The 20,246-nt window shown below is 40.4% G+C and overlaps 1 protein-coding gene across 1 annotated transcript in view; it reads left to right on the top strand.

The window, feature by feature from the left end:
* Positions 1–20,246, top strand: part of LOC109934543 (latent-transforming growth factor beta-binding protein 2-like) — a 312,512-nt gene that overhangs the window by 161,190 nt on the left and 131,076 nt on the right. Inside the window, exons 14-16 of the mRNA XM_048600033.1 lie at positions 14,361–14,486; positions 16,967–17,092; positions 19,134–19,262. Of these exons, the coding sequence (XP_048455990.1) occupies positions 14,361–14,486; positions 16,967–17,092; positions 19,134–19,262 (381 nt within the window). The remainder of the gene's footprint in view (positions 1–14,360; positions 14,487–16,966; positions 17,093–19,133; positions 19,263–20,246) is intronic.

The following is a 20,246-nucleotide window of genomic DNA, read 5'->3' as shown; positions in this document are numbered from 1 at the left end:
CTGGGAAAAAGACAATATGTATTCATTCTATCTATGCCCCTCACGATATTGTACACCTCAACAAGGTCACCCCTCATTCTCCTACGTTCCAAGGAATAAAGTCCTATCCTGGCCAACCTCTCCCTATAACTCAGGCCTACTAGTCCTGTCAACATCCTCGTAAATCTTCTTTGCACACTTTCCAGTTTAACTGTGTCTTTCCTATAACAGAGTGACCAAAACTGTACACAATACTCCCAAGTGCGGCCTCACCAAAGACTTATACAACTGTAGCATAACATCCCAACTCCTATACTCATGCCTCAACCGATGAAGGCCACCATGCTAAATGTCTTCTTCACCACCCTGTCTACCTGTGATGCTGCTTTCAACAAACTATGTACTTATACTGCTAGGTCCCTCTGTTCCACAACACTCCTCAGGACCTTACCATTTACTGCATAAGTCCTCTCTTGGTTTGACTTTCTAAAGTGCAACACCTCACGCTTATCTGTGTTGAATTGCATTTGCCAATCCTCAGCCCACTTCCCCATCTGATCAAGATCCTCTGTAAATTTGTGCCCAGGCTGAGCATCTCTGCCTGGCCCGTATTGGCCAACCTAACCTCCCAGTCACACCCATTTAAACACCCCGTCCCACTTCCCTTCTGACATGTCCATCCTCGGCCTCCTCCAATGTCACAGCGACTCGGAATGCTAATTTGAATAACAGCGCCTTATCTTCTGCCTGGACAACCTACAGCCTGGAGGAGTCAACATTGAGTTCTCCAATTTCAAGTAACCTTCCCACTCACCCCTGCCTCCCCTTCCAGCCCCACCTCCTCCCTTCCATTCCACCTTCTGACCCTCCCTTCCAGCCACTAAACGGATTCATCTCTGCCATCAGCCAACCAGGTTGCACCTACTACCAGTGTCCACCTATCACCGCAATTCTGCCTCCACCCCTCCCCCGCTTTATCTGCAGCTCCCCCTACCCCCACATCCAGTCCTGAAGAAGGGTATTACTTGAAATGTTGACTTTTCCTTTCCTCCAGATGCTGCCTGGCCTGCTGTGTTCTTCCAGCATCCTGTTTGTCTACCTTTGCAATTTCTTCCCGAGCCTCCCACAACATCCAAGGATGGACTTGATCAAGCCCAGGGGATTTATCCATCTTAATGCACTTTAAGGCTGCAAATACCCCCTGTCTGGTAATGTGTATGTGGTCCAAAACATCCCCACTTGTTGTCCTTATTTCCTTAGCATCCATGATTCTCTCCTCAGTAAACATAGACAGCATGCTAATCTTTAAGGGGACCTATTCTCTACCTAGCTACTCTTTTACTCTTAGTATAGCTATAAAACATCCTAGAATTATCTTTAAGCTTATCTACCAGATCCATCTCATACCCTCTTTTTGCTGTTTCAATCTTGAGTTTGCTTCAACAATTTTTATAGTCATCTCGGGATTCACTTCAGCCCAATAGCTTAAACCCATACTGTCCCTGGACTCTTGATATTACACTTTTAAAAGCCTCCCATTTGCCAGTTGTTCCTTTTCCTTCAAACAGACTCACCCAATCGACCTCTGCTAGATCCTGCCTGATGGCCCCAAAATTGGCCCTGCTCCAGTTGCGCACCTTAACCTGTGGACCTGTCCTGTATTTTCCATAACAATGTTAAAACTAAGAGAGTTATGGTCATTGGACCCAAAGTGCTCTCCGACTGACACTTCAATCACTTGCCCGACCTTGTTTCCTAAGAGGACGTCCAGTATTATAGTGGCCTCTACATATTGATTTAGGAAACTTTCTTGGACACAGTTGACAAATTCCACTCGGTCTAGGCCTTTTACACTCTGGGTGCCCAGGTCAGTACAGGGGAAATTAAAATCTGCAACCAGTACTACCCTGTTATTCCTACAGGTATCTGCAATCTCTCTACACATCTGCACCTCTAGTAACCACTGGCTTTGGGGGTCTATAATACAGTCCCAACAGAGTGACCATCCCCTTCTTGTTTCTAATTTCTAACCATATGGCCTCATTTGATGACACCTTAAGAATATAACCTTAAGAATTCTTTTGGTTTTTAATTACACCTTAAGAATATCTTCTGTAAGCTCTGTTGTTATGTCCTCCCTTATCAAAAAGGCAGCTCCCCCTCCTCACTTACTTGTACTTCTGTCATGCCTGGAGCTTCTGTATCCAGGAACATTGAGCTGCCAATCCTGCCCTTCTCTCAGCCATGTTTCTGTTATATCTACAATATCCCAATCCCCAGAGCCAATTTATGCTCTGAGCTCATCTGCCTTACCAGTTGAAATAAACGCACTTAAAAACCAGAAGTCTTTTCCTTCCCTTTACTAGGCCCCTGGCTATCCTGAAGACTAAACTTTCTCTTGATGGCTAATGTATATTCCCCTGACTTCTCGTTGGCCCCTCTCTTATTCACAGTCCACCCCCGCTGCCTGTCAAACTAGTTTAAAGCCTCCTGGGTAACACTAGCAAATCTACCTATGAGAATATTGGACCCTCTCTGGTTCAAGTGCAACCTGTCACCTCTACCCCAGAAGAGATCCCAATGATCCAAAAACTGAAAACCCTGCCCCCTACACGCATTCCTCAGCCACACATTCATCTGGCCTAATATTCTATTTATATCTCTCACCTTAAAATGATGCCCTCTAATTTTGAACTCTCCAGCCCTCGGGAAAAGACCTTTGCTTTTCACCTCATCTAAGTCCCTCATGATTTTATAAATCTCTCTAAGGTCACTCCTCAAACTCGTATACTCCGATGAAAAACATCCCAACCTATCCAGCATCTCCCTGGAACTCAAACCCTCCAGTTGTGTTAACATCCTTGTAAATCTTTTCTGCTCCCTCTCCAGTTTAATAATATCCTTCCTACAGCAGGGAAACCAGAACTGTGCATGGTACTTCAAAAGTAGCCTCACCGACATCCTGTAAACAGCCACAACACAGTGCCTCAACTCCGGTACTCAATGCTCTGACCAATGAAGGCAAGTGTGCCAAATGCCTTCTTCTTAGTGACAATGGGTACCCTGGCCCTTGACCACCAGTAGCTAGCATTGTAAGCCACTGAACCCTCAGACATGGCAGGTACTAGACTACGCTTCAGGTTCCAGGATGTAACAGTCATGACAGCTGCCAGGGTGGTGGGTACACACTTCCAGGATGTGGTAATGGTGGGCATTGATCAGCTGAACTTCAATGGAATGAAGCCCCTTTGTGCCGATGAACCTTGCGACATTTTGATATGGCCCGTGCATCTGGGCAGATCCATATGTGTTCCTGTATCTTGCTGCTTGGGCTACAGCATTGACCTCATCATAAAGGACTCGAAGTGTAATCTTGCACAGTTGCCATCGGTCTCTGTTCTGATGTATATTATAGCTGCTTGACTGAGAAATCCCATACAAGTCACCTGCCAGTCCCTGGATTGTGCAAATAACATAAAGGTTCAGAGAGACTGTCAACTTCACAGCCACCAGGAGGTGATGGACCCCAGCACTATGACAGTCCTATAGCTTGTAAGAGCCTCATAACTACTGGACAAATATAGGGACCAAATCTCCTCCTGGGTCCATATACCAGCTTCATCTGCAGTCACATCCTCCTGTTCCTGCTCGAAGACCAAATTTGAATGATATAATTTGAGGGATGTGGCTACCTCTGGGAGAAAGATGTCCAACTATCTTTGCCCCTGCCTGATGTAGCACACTATCTGCAGCTTGAGCTCCAGCTCTTCAACTCAAATTCAGACTACCTTGAGCTACAAACATTTTCTAAAGGTGTGCTCATTTGGGAATCACCTTGGTGTCCAGCAGATCCCACATGCTGCAGTAACAATACATCACCAACCCTGCTACCACCATTGTATTTTATTTAATTTATTACTTACTTACGCTAGTATCTCTGTACTTCACATGAACAATACCCCACTCTTTACACTTTATTGTAGTGTTTCTTTTAACAAGATCAGGATCGATCTTATATTTAAGTAGCTATTATTAAGAAAGAAGGGAAAAAAAGACTGGTGACCTAAACACAATTGATTTAAATACTAGAAATACTCACCCATCAGCTGCTTTCCCTGCAGTCATGTCATGTTGTGGTTCATGATGTTATTCTGTCATTGGTCTCGCATAGATAGGTTTCTTGATCTACACCTCTTATCCTCTCCCACACACCTTTTGCTCAAAATATATTACTTTGAGCCTTAGGAATAGGATGAATCTCAATCACTTCCCGAAAACTATTAATTAACAACTTCTTCTCCTGTTACAGAGCAACCATCAATGCGAAGAGACTGAAAAGATTTAGGCAAAAGCAATCAAGCACCTTTTTCTCTCATCTTCCACTTAAAACCCTGAAGCACTCAACCATGGCACATGTTTATAAATCAGACTTGCTTAAACGATATTCTCTCTGTCAGTTTCAGCACTGAGACCCTGTCAGCCCTAAACTCTATTTCAAGCAGTTTCAAGGACACTTACCTGACAAAATCTCAAGAGCAAACTTCAGGAAATTTATGAGGCACTTTTCCTCCAGATACCTAGGTCTGAGTTCAGTGCCAACTGATAGAAAGAAGCCTCCTTTTGTCTAGTGGTTATGGTTTCTATAATGAAAACTTTCAATGCTTTCTCCCTATAGGAAAGGAACGGGCTCTAGCAAAATTTGTCTTTTAGCAATCTCTGAGATGTCATTAGGATGGGAACTGATGTCACATAGGTAGTATCAGAGATTATTGTTCTGAAATTAAAGGCATACTCTGCTTCTAAACCAGATTATACCTGACTGAAAGTATGATAATAGGTCTTAGAAATATCAGCACTTGATGGATGCAAAACCTGTTTTGGGTTAAAGTACTGAGACAGTCACATGTATGGTGTAAAGTTTGCTGCTAATGTCCACTGTACCTCTGCAACAGCATGCTTGGAATCAGAAAACATTTTTAATGAAACAAAAGGCAGTCTCTTCTGGAACGCTTGTCAAAAAGAAAAAAAAGCAATAAAAAGCATATAAAGAATGAGGTCACCAGTTAGAGAGCAGGTTGAAGGAAGCCCCTGTTGAGAAATGGCGCTGTGATGTCTACAGTGGCCAGCTCTCCGTCCAACATTTCATTTTCTGGAAAGAAAACAATGCACTTGATTATATGAAGAAAGGCACAACATTTGAAGTTGATACAGATCAGGCCTAATTTTTTTTCTCTTTGGCAACTCATTATTCTTTGTTGAAACTTTTGAGATCCCCTCTTATTTTTAATTACATCCTTAATGCCATATTAGAATCATAGAGTCAGAGAAACAGACCCTTCGGTCTAACTTGTCCAGATATCCTGCATTAATCTACTCCCATTTGCCAGCATTTGGCCCATATCCCTCTAAACTCTTCCTATTCATGTAGCCATCCAGATGCCTTTGAAATGTTGACATTGTACCAGCCTCCACCACTTCCTCTGCAGCTCGTTATAATTGCGCACCACCCTCTGTGTGAAAAATTTGCACTTTAGGTCCCTTTTAAATCTTTCCCCTCCTGCCTAAAACCTATGTCTTCTAGTTTTGAACTCCCCTACCCTGGGGATAAAGACCTTGGCTGATCACCCTATCCATGCTCCTCATGATTTTGTAAACTTCTATAAGGTCACCCCTCAGCCTCCGGCGCTCCAAGGTAAATATCCCCAGCCTATTCAGCCTCTCCCTACAGCTCAAACCCTCCAAACCCAGTAACATCCTTGTAAGTCTTTTCTGCACCCTTTCAAGGGTAACAGCATCTCTCCTATAAGGGCTTGATATTATTGCTTGACTGCAGACAGGAAAGCAAGAAGTTGAACCAGTAAATGAGGATACCATGCCATTGTTAGTGTGCCTATTCCCACTGCCATTGTGAACTAAAATGCCCATTCATGGACCAATTGAGGCCCTCAAGTGGCATTTAATACGCAAGGCTTAGTCCAGCTATTACCCAGCTTTAAGAGATCATAGAGTCATAGAATCCCTACAGGCCCTTTGGCCCAACAAGTCCACACTGACCCTTGCAGCATTCCATCCAGACCCATCTCCCTATAACCCACACATCCCTGAACACTACGAGCAATGTAGCATGGCCAATCCACCAAGGGCAACTTAGCTTGGCCAGTGCACTTAACCTGCACATCTTTGGACAGTGGGAGGAAACCAGAGCACCTGGAAGAAAGCCACACAGACGCCCTCCCTGATGGCACTAACAATCTTGAGGAGGTACAGACATGTGCTGGGATCCCTCTGAGTGTACTTCAACTCAAACGGAATTTCACATTTGACCCAGGATTCAAACTGCCCTGCAAACCCTGAGGCATCTCGGAGGAATTCCTTCTCTGTCTTACCAGGCAATATGGAGGATGTTTCCAGCGCAGGCTGTTGCTGCAAACCATCCACTTTTTTTACTTTAATTTTCCACCCGGACATGCCTGACACTCTCTTCCGCCGCCCAGCGGGAGTCTGTCGAAGTGGGATTCCTCCCACTTTTCCTTAGAGACCTGGAGTGGAGGCATTGCATGTGACAGTCCTGTACAGCCAGAGGCTTTGGTTCACACAGACTCTCAGGCCATCTGAACTTTCTGTGGCACTGTGGAATGCAGGCATCACACATTCACATTGGTCACAGTGGAATGCACCCATGTTTTAATAATTCTGTTGAACTTGAACGAGTTGAATGTTAGCTCCAGACTTCTGATCTTTGGACACAGGCAACTCAGAGCAACTCCTGCTGTGTCTGCTCCATGGCTTGGCTAAAGTAGCCATTAATAGGTCCAGTCAGTGGTCCATAAAGGGTTCATACTTCCCAACTGCCTGCCCCTCTTTCAAAGGTGCACCCCTCCTGGCTGTCCTGAGAGACTGAGCACATGGTGTCCAACAGCACAGTCAAAGCTTTTGGAGGCTTTGGATACACTGGGGCTGTGAGCATTATTTCCCCACCAGCAACACTTTATTTGGACCATCCCATCTGTGCCCTCACCTCAATTTTGTTTCTGTCACCATTCCCTAATGGGCTGCTTTAAAGTTGGTTCAATTTTGCTGAAGTGCATACAGAAAGCAACTTTCAACAAAGATGGAAAATGGACGGTATTGAAATTGCCGGTCTCACCCAGAGGGAGGAGATGACTTGTCTTAAAAACAAAATATTTCACAATCACATGGTCTAAGTTTGGACAGAGCAGAGGAAACTTTTTTTAATGTGTTGTATGCCTTATGCTATGCTTAACCTGAAATAATTTGGTGTTCACATTAAGGACAAAAAAAGGGAGTAATATTTAACTTTTAATTCCCGCTAAATGAGCAGAAATTAATTTAAATCAAAGTATCAATTATGTAAAGGTGGCTGGAAATTTCAGTGAGCTGCTCATCTTAAATATTATAATGTGTTTTTGATGTTTAATTTGGCCAGATTGAAAGGAAAATATGAATGATGTGTTTAAGGACAGAGGATAATCAAGAATTCTTACTTGTAAATCAGAATGTTTAACTTGGAGTATCAGATTTGAAAGTTGGCTTAAGAAGCAACTGTTTACATCTGAAAAGTTCAGTAAATAGGCAGGAAATTTTCACATTCCATGCACCTCATCTGGTTCCAGTTCCTTGTTGATTTTTAAGTACCATCGGTTTATCCAACACTTCCTTCTTGTTTGAGCACTTGTAATGTCAAGAGTTTTCACCCTTTGTAACCATGACCTGCTTAGGAACCCTGCAGCCTTCAGCGCTCGATATTGAGTTGAATAATTTTAGGGCCTGAGCACACTGTAGGGATTCTATAATTGGAACACCTTTCTCTATCCATTTTGTCAGTTCTTTTTTTTTTAAATGTGAGGTCCCATTGTAACACACTTTAGGCTGAATATTATCCAGGATAAAACTGTAAAGTAAGAAAGGATTGCATTAACACTGGGCCTTAAATCATTAGAACAAGTCAAAACCGAGATTCAGTTCAGATGTATCCATTTGCTTTTGGTAAGTTTTGCTATGAGCAATTTGACTGCTGTGTTTGCTGACATAATCAACATTGGCGTTTAAAAAATGGTTTTTGTCTTCAAAGCACAATCTATATCATGTGGTTTTACGTTACAGTCCAACGCATACATTTGTGTTTTATGGGGGCAGGTAGCAGCAGGGAGTTGTCTCAAACCATTTATAGAAACCTATTTTAATCATGTTGATTACCAGCTGCTTTATCACAGAAAGCGCAAAGTTGGCATTTTAAAAAGAAAATGCTGTAAAAGTAGACAGAACAGAGTTTGGATTGTGTTGTTCAGATTGTACTATCTTGGGAGAGTTGCCAAATCAATTTGAAACCAAATTAGCTCTCACTGAGGAATCTGGAATTCCCAGTATCTGATTTTTATCTCACAAGCATAATAGAATTAACAAATGGTTCATGTGTATGCCTTAAGTAACAAGTTTGAATTTAAAGTCAGGACAGCGGGGATCTGATGAAGTAATACATAACATGTCTGACTAAGCCATCTGTGCTGTATTTGCTGTTAAATAGGCTGCTGCTTTAACATTTTATTACTTTATTTAAGCAGTGTTTTGCTCGTGTTTAGAATGGTCACCGCAGCTGCAATTTGTGCTATTATGTGGTCTAAAATGTTAAGATCAAACTTTTATTAGGCAAGAGAGAGATAGTATTAACCCCTTCTTAGCTAACTACTCTATTTCGACCAACATTTTAAGAACTATTAATCTAAGAATAAGCAGAACGTGAAAGTGATTCACCCCAGGAAGCAAGTTTACTTTTTCCTGGCAAGTCAGTATTATTGATGGTGCACTGACTGAAAATGATGCTAAAATAAGAGGACAGTTGAGTCAAAGGAAACAAGAATGTAGAAAAGGAATTATGCTGATGAGAGAAGAATAAACTAGGTACTACACTTTGGTTAGAAAATGAGTGTTATAATAATGGCACAGATTGTGGAGATGCTGAATAGGCTGGGGCTATTTTCCCTGGAGCATCGGAGGCTGAAGGGTGACCTTACAGAGGCTTATAAAATCATGATGAGCATGGATAGGGTGACCAGTCAAGGTGTTTTCCCAGGGTAGGGGATTCCTAAACTAGACGGCATAAGTCTAAGGTGAGAGGGGAAGGATTTAAAAGGGACCTAAAGGGCAACTTTTTCACACAAAGGGTGGTGCGTGTGTGGAATGAGCTGCCAGAGGAAGACTGGGAACCAACCGTTCCTATTTGGAAGCATATTTATAGGGTATAAAATACTAACAAATAATTGAAAAGAAAGACAAGTGGCAATATTGTTTAAAGATACCAATGCCACACTCAATGCACTGGTGACATGAGGAATTCATTATAGACAACTAAACAGCAGAAATGGAATAGAAGAAGAACTGGATCAACAAAGAAGAGGAAAATGCATATTATGGGGTACGTTATAGACACATATAAAATTATGAAGGGAATAGATAAGATAGAAGCAGGGAGGTTGTTTCCACTGGTGGGTGAAACTAGAACTAGGGGGCATAGCCTCAAAATAAGAGGGAGTAGATTTAGGACTGAGTTGAGGAGGAACTTCTTCACCCAAAGGGTTGTGAATCTGTGGAATTCCCTGCCCAGTGAAGCTTTTGAGATTACCTTGTTAAATGTTTTTAAGGAAAAGACAGATGTTTGAACAGTAAAGGAATGAAGGATTATGGTGAACGGGCAGGTAAGTGGAGCTGAGCCCACAAGAAGATCAGTCATGATCTTATTGAATGGCGGAGCAGGTTCGACAGGCACGATCACCTACTCCTACTCCTATTTCTTATGTTCATATAAAAAATAGCAGGTCCATTATAATGGATAACTTCAAAAATTGATAGACCACACTTATTAAATGTGACAAAGAAAGAGGACATTTGCTCCTTAGGAATAGATCGGGTTGAATGTTTTTGCTTTTAGTCTCAGAGTAACAGGCTTTTCCCTGATCTGCAAGACAGGTATAAAACTGAGTGAGCAGTTTGGAGTGGACCGTGCCCCTTTAGTATTGCATCGAGATCTCCTCGCCTTCTATGAAGGGGTTGAGCCAAGCTTTCACCTGTGCATATGCCAGCTGCCTCATGTGGGATCTGGGGCCAGTACTAGACTCCAACCTTATTTCATCAAAATACTGCTCACAGAGTAGTTCAGCACAGGGTCACCTAGTGAAGATTAGGCATGTTGGTCCAGCTCCGAGCCCCTGTAGACAACTCAGTTAGGCCAAAGAAAGAAGACTGAAAGGGTTATGAGAGGATGTTATAAGAGAAAGATGGTGCTTTTAAAAAAAAAGCTGTTAAATTGTGAAACTTATGTCACCTTAGTGAAAAACATATGAATGTTTTTAACAAACATTGAAATTAGAAAATATTCCTGAATAATTACTTGTATCTGAATGTAGATTGATACAAAGAAATACTATCGAATGATTCAAGATATTGTTAGCAAACTTTCTCAGAAGTTACATCAGGATTAAGGGATCAGTTTTAAATTTCATGTTTTAAAATTCAAACATGTTGTTGCAAAATGTTTGAAAATTAGATAGCTGTTTTATCAGTAAGGGACCTCTTGTATTTTATTAGGAAAAGCTTACAATTGAACAAGGAGATATTTTTATAAAACACGGAGTGGAATTCATCCTCTCTGGAGATGGCGAACATGATAACAAGTTGACTTGAGCAAGATACTTGCTCCCTTCAAGAAGGAGTTGCAAACACTTGGGACTAAATGGATCCAAGGATATAGAAGACAAACGGGAACAGACTATTGAGTTGTATGATTGCCCATGATCATAACAAATGGTGGAACAGGCTTGAAGGGCCAGATGGTTTACTCCTGCTCCCATTTTCTACGTTTATGTTTCTTTCTACCTTGCCAATTAAGTTCTGGATGGGAAGCTCCATGGGTACATTCTTGACCTACCAACAATTGAGGCCTTTAAGTGATAAATGAATAGCCACTCAACTCATTAACTCCCCAGTCATTCCTCTTCCCAGTAGGTAAGAAAGATGGCTATTTTCCATACCTGCCTGCTGTGTTGGGCACCATTTGTTGCAGCCTGGAGGCAATTGGAGGCACAGATGGTGGGGCAAGGGAGTGATCTCTGAAATCCACACCCTGCCTTTGCCTTTGATCACAGACTCACTGAAGTATCAAGGCACAGATGGGGGCCATTTGGCCCATCATGCCTGCACAGGCTCATCTGGCTCCCAGAATTCCCTGTACCCTTGATCGCCCACCCTACAAGCAGAGGGGAAAAAAAATCACTAACGTTATCACTGCTGAGTCACCCAAAGAGTAGGCCTATCCAGTAGTCATTAGGACCTACGTCCATATCATCTGATTGGCCACCAGTTTTTGGCGACTAGGCACGAGTGCGTGATTGGGTGTGTTCATTTGACAATGGGGCGGCATGTGAGTTATTGTCTTAAATGGGAATGCTCTGCAATTTGACTGAAATTTGATATTAACACACCAGCAGAACTTTTTTATTCATTCATGGGATATGAGTGTCGGTGGCTGGGCCAACTTTTATTACCCATCCCTAATTGCCCTTGAGAAGGTGGTACTGAGCTGTCGTCTTGAACAACTGCCATCCATGTGCTGTAGATAGACCCACAACAAAAACAATGTGATTTTAATATGATCTGTATAATCAAAACAAGCATAAATATTCATAGCAATCATAATTATTTTGTTGTGTAGTGCCTTTTAACAGATGCTTCACAGGAACATTATAAAGCAAAGTATGGCACCTGGCTGCAAAAGTAGATATTGAGCTGGATTTTCATTGAGTCAGAAAGACACTGTAGATCTTTTAAAAAAAACCCACTGGACCCAATTTCAGGATTCCTGGCAATGTCGTGTGTGCATTATGAGGTTTTCCTAAGAATGTGAGACTTCCATATTTTTTAAACAGGTACAGAGAAGAATTATCATTGCTCAATTGGCAGCTTTGGGTTTATTTAGATCAATTTTGTCACTGGTTCAGTGATGATTTACAAAAGAAGAAGTGCCAAGTGCTTATAGTTTCTGCTATTTGTACATTAAACATTTGGTTTATTGATCATCTTCTAGGGTTTCTTTTAGGAAAGATATGAATGATTGTGCTTTTGTATATTTCCATACATGCCAAAGTTACTGTACTATTGGATGATTCTGCGTAGAATGCGTACGTTGGCATTGAGGGTATGTGGGAGTCATTGAGGGGTGGAGAGGAGTGGGTTGAGATATAGGGTCTGGGTGATCTTTGAGGGTAGTTTGGGGTGAATGCAAGAGTGGGTTGACATGGAAGGCAGCACGGGTCATTGAGGAGGGTGGTGCATGAATTGGCATGAGTTGACACGGACGAGGCATGGGAAATAAGTAAGGGTTTAGAATTAGAGGTGTTGGACATGAGAACTAAAAGGGCCTAGAACAACAATAGGGATTCCTGAGGTGGGCCTTTAACCAACGTGCCCCAGAAGTGAGCAGCCTGCTGTGATCTGTTATACTCTGTGAACAGGGGGAAGCAGGCCTGATTCTATTCCTCACCTGCCTGCCCTCCTGAAGCATGCAAATATATTGCTGGTTTGGCACTTTTTCCCAAGGTGGGATGTGTTGAGCTGGGAAATTTCCTGATTTGAGCTTCCCAGTTCTCCAGCCCATTATAACCTGATATAGAATGCAGGAGGTGAATATCTGGCCCTATGGTACAATGCTTTAAAATGAACATCACTCCCCAGGATCCATCTCCAGCATGTTCTACAAGGCTCCTTGTACATTCCTGTTTATTGTAATATATTTTATACACCAATGCTAATCTTTGATATGCGACTATGTGTGGTAACTAAATAATTGCCACAATAATAACTGTCACAAATAGTTGATTTGTGATCTCTGGATTTATATCTGGGAACTTAATTGGCATTAATTGCTTTAATGAAAATTAAGAGTGCTAACTAAATACATTTGAAAAGTATCAGCCCAAGTTACACTTGTTTGAATATAAAACTCTAAAACACTCTCTAAATCACAATTGATATAGGAATGTAGCAGCAGGAGTAGACCATTCAGACCTTCAAGCATTTCTGTCAGCCACCTCAATACTGTAGTCCCATGCTATCGCATATACCTTCATGTCATTTGTAATTAGAAACCTGTCAAGTTCAGCCTTGACCTTACTTAAAGACTGAGCTTTGAGATGGAGGTTTACAGTATATTGTTATTATTTCGGAGCTTGGATTAGGAATTAGTAGGAAAAGAGATTTTAGTTTTTGGTTTGGTGAGGCTAAGTGTTTCTCTTTAAGAAATTTCAGAAAGTCATCTTGAGCAGTGAGCTTTAAGTTAAATGACTCAATTTTCTACCTGGGGAGTTAATTGTTAACATTTCACAGAACTAAGCATTATAATAGAGAAACAAATGGTCAGGGCCTAGGACTAGTTTCAGCTGAGAAGAAAGGAAGCCATCCTAACAGAAGGGCTTTTTTTTAGCTTGTAGAAGTCTACAGATTGTGATAGTGGTAAAACTTTTCCAAGCTATCAGAATTGGAAAGAAGTATCCAGGCCATCAGATTGTTTCAAGCATCAAAGGAGAAGGGCTAGAAAGAGTTCTTTAAAGTAAAGAAATTAAACAGTTATTCTCGGCATGACTATAGGACAGGGATTGAGTGGCTGTAAAATAGATTGCTGGGAAAAGAATTGAATCTTTCATTTTCTGTTGTTTGTATAAGATCTTTCTAAATTGTCTTATGAATATAAAAGGCTTTGTTTTTTTTTTCTTTATTTTGTTAAAATAAAACATTGGCAGCCCTTTGGTTAGATTCAGTGACTAACCATGATGGAAACCAAACTTCAGAAATAAAGTGCATGATCTATTAAGCCAGATCGATCTATCTATCACTATTGACATCTGACATGTCCAGTATTACCAACAACTGGGACTAGACAGCTTTCACAGCCCTCTGTAATAGAGAATTCCAAAGACTCACCACTCTCTGAGTGAAGACTTTACTCCTGATCTTGCTCCTAAATCGCTTGCTTTTTACTCTGAGATTGTAACCCTTGTTGTAGACACCATGGCCATGGGGAAAGTCCTTTCTGCATCTATCCTGTCTATCCTTTTCAAGAATTTTGTAAGTTTCTGTGAGCTTGTCTGTCAATCTTCTATGAGTTAAGTTAACACAGTGGAAACTGACAAAACATACTCCACGACTGTGCACGATAGTGAATGCATTTACAATTTAAACATAAAATGTGCTTCATCCCTTGGAAGTTCTAATCTAATATTCAGTGATTAACTGTAGAAACAAAATGTTAATAGCTTATACTGTTTTAAAATGGAAATTATGTTTTATGCTATTTTTTGTTTTCATATTTACAGTTGTAAATACATGTGACATTTCACCAAACATTTGTGGTCCAGGACGTTGCATCAATCAGCAAGTGGGATATTTGTGTAACTGTGACCCAGGTTATCAGCTGAATGATCAGAAAACAAAGTGTGTCGGTAAGAAACATTTCATAACTGTACTTTAAAAACTGCAAAAATAAAGTTGTAATCCTGATCTGTTTGATAGTGTGAAAACAGGTTGTTTTATTTGTAAGATATTACCAGTGAACCAAACAAAGGATTTATCTGGGGGTGCGGGGGAGGATTCCTTTCCCTGGTATGGCATGCACAGGACTGAGAAAGTCTTCACAATCTGAGAGAGAATGTAACAACGTATTCTTAATGCCCAAAATATTCTTCTTGCTTGCAAATTTCCCTTCAAGCATTAACTGGTGACTTCAGAATCTTTGTGAGTGGTGAATTCCTTATTTTCACACATTTACCTCTTATTAAACCATCAATCTGCCTTATTTTCATACCAACTCCAATTCTCCTCTCCTTCCCTAAGCAACAGGAAGGCATAAATTCCCAACATATAAACTAGAGCTGCTGCCAACTATCATTCAGTTGCTGCTTTACAGTAAAATCTCTGGCATATTTCATGGCCACCATCCTCCTTGAGCTTCTGGCTATGCAATCATTATTCTGTTTTTCTCTTTTTCTGCTGTTACTCCTAGTACACTTAGTTTATGTAATCTGTACATAGCAACTTAGCTGCTTCACAAGTATAGACTTACAAATTGACTACTTGAGGTATTCGATGTTCACACACATTAACAACAAGCATATTTACTGTGAGAAAATTTGTAACACCTATTCAGTATAAATGGGAGATCTGGAATAGATTTAACTTGTTTTTTTTTTCAACTGTCTACTTCTCTTAAAGAAGCAGAAGTTGTAGATTTTTCTCATGCCATGGTTGTTTTTGAAAAGTGATGAGTTCCAGAGGGTAAAAGTACTGAGTGAATTATTTTATAAAAAACTGTTGCTGTATGCTTCACATTGGTGATGGTAGTTTGCAGTTGTGCCATCACTCATTCTGAAATCTCTTAATAGATATATTCTACACAAAAGTGAATTATTATTTTAGTACATCATATCGCTCATGCAGAACTTATTAATATTTTGAGTGTTGGAGTATTTCATATTGGAAAATCCATTGCCTTGAGATTCCTACAACATTAATTAAGTGCCTATATATATGATTCTGACTTCACCTTGCCAGGAATTTATTTTTTTTCTTTTTTTTAATCAGATAATGGCCTGCAGATTTTCCCATAATTGTGACAAAATAACGAGTGGGTATAGACCATAAGACCATAAGACATAGGAGCAGAAATTAGGCCATTTGGCCCATCAAGTCTGCTCCACCATTCAATCATGGCTGATAAGTTCCTCAGCCCCATTCTCCTGCTTTCTCCCCGTAACCCTTGATCCCCTGAGTAGAAACTGACTAAAATTGTTATGAAAAACTGAGAGATTTATGCTACTTCTGGGCAATGTTATAGATTTGTGCAAATGCTTACTGGTAATAGTGTGAGGAAAGTCATGGAAACTTGGCCTTCTCTTCAAATTGTTTGGCCTTTTTCTCATCAGAATTGGTTAATTAATCATTTCCACATAGGCAGCCATAAAGCATGACTCATCTTATACTCATTTCAGAATTTTTTTTTCAACATAAGCATTGTTTTGTAATTGTTCTGAGGTATAACTCTTTTCCTCCTTTTAATCCATTCCAATGCTAAGTTAGATAGACCTTAGGATTTGGGTAAAAGCTCAGCACAACATCTTGGGCCGAAGGGCCTGTACTGTGCTATACTGTTCTATGTACTCCTAGCATAACATTAACTAAATGCATAATAATCAGTGTGTTATCAATGTCTAATTCCCCAAAAACCAGAAGACTACCAACTAGAACACCATGTTGATATTGCCATTTCCTACACTATTAGCTTTAAGTAGCTCAATGAGTAAAGCTGCACAATTAATGACATGTTTGGGTATTTTTGAGTATTACATTCACTGATAATTAAGCATAATCTCCAAATTAAGTAGTAAGATTAGGATCTTTAGAAAGTATATATAGAGAGAAGAAGTGTTTTCTTTCTGAGGTAACTTTAGCTTATGCGGTAAAAGTAAAGAATGTTCCAAGTTGTTAGTGACAATTGGAATTACTCCATAAGGTCCTCACAAGTTTGCAGTTTTGATACTGTCATGCTATTTACAAATTTACATAGGGAGTTAACCTACACATATGTATAAAAGTTTGAAAAACGTACAAACAGATTCAAGAACAGCTTCTTCCTCACTGTTACCAGAATCTTGAACGGGCTTCTTAAATGTTAATTCTGATCTCTCTCTCTCTCTGCACTTTCTCTGTCTGTAACTCTGTGTTCTGCACTCTGTTCCACTACTTGATGCACTTTGCATCTGCCTGTTTAGCACAGAAAACAACACTTTTCACTGTATCTCTACATCTAACAACAATAAATAACCTCAAACTCATTATGTAAGTGTGGCTGTATAGAACTTTCATGTTATTTTCTTTATATACAATAGCTTGTAATGATTTCTGAATTGATTATTTTGATTTACAGACATTGATGAATGCTGGCAAATCCCACAGTTTTGTAGCTATGGACGATGTGAAAATACACTGGGAAGCTATCGATGCATTTGTTCGACAGGTTTTGTGCTGAACCAACAAGGCGCTGACTGCATAGGTAAAATAAATGTAGAAAGTCTGTTCAAGGTATTGCTATTTTGTAACCATTTCCTTCAGATAAAGATAATCAATTTGACATCTAAATACGTTATTAAGTGAAGAAACATAAAGTGCATCGTACAGGGTGGCAAGACAGTGATACATATGTGAAGTACAATAGAAGATCTTCTCAATATATACCAATTAAGTGAAAAATAGTTAACATTTCAGATTGAAATAACTCCACAGAAACTGGTATCTCATCACCACGTTACCCTTTATGTATACAGGAATAGTCTTTGACTTTAATACTGCCTCTTCAGATTCAGCTTCCAGAATCTCTGACCTGCCTCTTTTAATCTGTCATCCAGGGTTCCCTGATTGGACCAGATTAACAGCCCCGATCAGGGAACTCATGCTCTAGGAGGTCCAGCTGGCTGACCTCGTTACCTTTACCACACAGACCAGCGATCTTTCATCAAAATTGTTTACGGCTGCAAAAGATTTCAAGAAGGATAAGAGGGTTAAGGGAGAAAACAATGAAATGAAAGATCCATAATAGGCGTGGAAGACAGGGCAGATCAAGTATATGGAAGAACCATTACAAGTGTCTTAAAAAAGTGGGAATATCAGTAACAATCTGGAGCTTTTGGTCTTGTGATTGAGCCTGAAAAGTTGTGAAGTGCCTAATCAAAAGCTGAATTCTGTTGGCTTGATTAGAACAGGTTAAGTATTTGCAGACAAAGAGTCAGATGATGAGCGACGCAGTATATTACATAAGTGACCAGAAGCTCGGGGTTAAGCTCACAGACTAAAAGGAATTGTCTGGCAAAACAATTATACAATTGTATTTGATTACCCCAATGTAGACGAGACCACATCAGGAGCAGGGACTGCAGTATATCAAACTGAAAGATATACATAATTTTGCTTGGAAGAAATGACTGGGGCTCTGACTAATGAGAAAGGAAGTGAAAAATGACCATGTCTACATCTTGCAAGCCTTTTGATTATCATATATCAGTCCTCAAGTTGATGTGCAAGACAGTTTGCATTTGATTTGTAAATATAAGATTATCCATCCCTTAGACTGTCATCAGCAATCATCCTAACTGATCCATGCCTCCATTTCATTTACCCACTTTTGCTTCATATCCTTTGATGACCCAACCCAAAAAAAATCTATAGCTGTCAATCTTCAAAATTTCAATGAATCAATGTTTGTATCTTCTGCCTGATGGAAGAGAGTGGAAGAGTGTATGGGGTAGCATGGTGGCTCAGTGGTTAGCACTGCAGCCTCTCAGCACCAGGGACCCGGGTTTGATTCCAGCCTTGGGCAACTGTCTGTGTGGAGTTTGCACATTCTCCCCGTGTCTGTGTGGGTTTCCTCTGGGTGCTCCAGTTTCCTCCCACAGTCCAAAGATGTGCAGGCTAGGTGGATTAGCCATGCTAAATTGCCCGTAGTGTTCAGGAATGTGTAGATTATGGGGATGGGTCTGGGTGGGATGCTGCAAAGATCGGTGTGGACTTGTTGGGCTGAAGGGCCTGTTTCCACACTGTAGGGATTCTTAAAAAAAAAGGGTAGGAAGGATCTTTAATTATGTTTGCTGTTTCCCTGAGGCAGTAGGAAGTGTAGACATCAGTGGATACCTGTCAGTGCTTTTAGAGCTGGATGGTAAAGCTGCAGCAACATGCCCTCTCTTACTGTGTCTTGTAAATAGTTTAAACAAATCTGTTAAAATTTACATATGCACTTCACGTTTCTACAACTGCTGCAACAGTGAGAATTCTGATTGTTAATTGGTTGCATGAAAACAAATTGATAAGTGAGAAACAGTAAGAATGGAAGATGTTGAAAATGCTCAGAACCTGAAAAAGAATTTTTTTTGCTGCAAGATGCCCTTTGAGAGAACTGGAAAGGAGTATTTGATGATGTCGTGAAACAATAACCAAATGAGCATTGTTATTTTGTGAGCAATGTGTTATATATTACTAGTCCATGACTTTATTCTCTTTCTCTATGGTTGAATCCACCTGCCTTTGGTGACTTGGATCTGAAGATATAAATGAGTGTGAAAGGGACCCATGTGAAGGAAAAGGCCATTGCATCAATACAGCAGGAACATACTCCTGTTCCTGCTATGCTGGCTATACTTTAGCCATTTCACAAGACAAACGAACCTGCCAAGGTTAGTACTCATTCTGTTAACAATCTCAGATATTCACATTCCTTTTGTTTTCCTCCTGCCTTGGTTAAAATGTGCACTTTGGTTTCTTCTAAAGACTCAGTCAGATTCCCTGGTAGAGAATCATGACACTAACATATGTCTCATTCTTAGACCACAAATCTACGTCACTTGGGAAGTTGATCAGGGGACCTAGAAACAGAATGCATACATGTTCATGACTTGAACTATTTTACTTAGTCTTCCCAGGCAAAGTTCTGTTTGGAAAGTTAAGTTATGTGGGTTTATGTACGGATGCCAAATTGATTCCAATTATACAAAGTTAGAAATTAACTCACAAGAAAGGGATGAATGCCTGATCCATTTTGATACGCTAATGCAATACTGCAGGAGCACCATTTGGTTGGATAGCACTGTTTTGAATTGCCAGTGTAGTTTCCTGAAAATCTGACATGGTTGTCCAATATTTGTTTTTAATTTGTTTGATAGGTTCTTTTGGAAAAGAATGTTGCAGGATTCTCAAAATGTCAGTATGTGTGTGCCAAATATCTAGGTTCGACAATTAATAATCCAAATTTGGATCAGTTTATTCAAAAAAGAAACCAATAAGTTCATCATCAAATGCACATTTGGAATAAATGTAACTTAACTGTTTTTGAGTAAAAGCAATTCTGAGTAAAGAAATAATTTTCCAAGATTTAACCTGGAAGAGGGCATCAAAATCTGTGCACAACAAATCGCATGCATTGAGTTTTCAATTTTCTATTAAGTCATACTACTTGTACCCACAGGCTGGGTGGTGTGGTTGAGTGGTCTTAGGTGTTGGACTCAAGTTCCATCCTCCGCAGAGGTGTTGGTTCGAGTCTCACTGCTGCCAAAGATGTAACTTTGTTCGTATCTTATCATTTAAACTCCCCTATCAGGAGAAAGCATGGTGGCTCAGTGGTTACCACTGCTGCCTCACAGCACCAGGGACCCGGGTTCGAT

The sequence above is a fragment of the Rhincodon typus genome, chromosome 8 (genome assembly GCF_021869965.1).
Source record: "Rhincodon typus isolate 14 chromosome 8, sRhiTyp1.1, whole genome shotgun sequence".
NCBI classification, from domain to species: Eukaryota; Metazoa; Chordata; class Chondrichthyes; order Orectolobiformes; family Rhincodontidae; genus Rhincodon; species Rhincodon typus.
The sequence above is the reverse complement of the archived record's forward strand: the minus strand, read 5'-3'. Positions and strand labels throughout refer to the sequence as shown.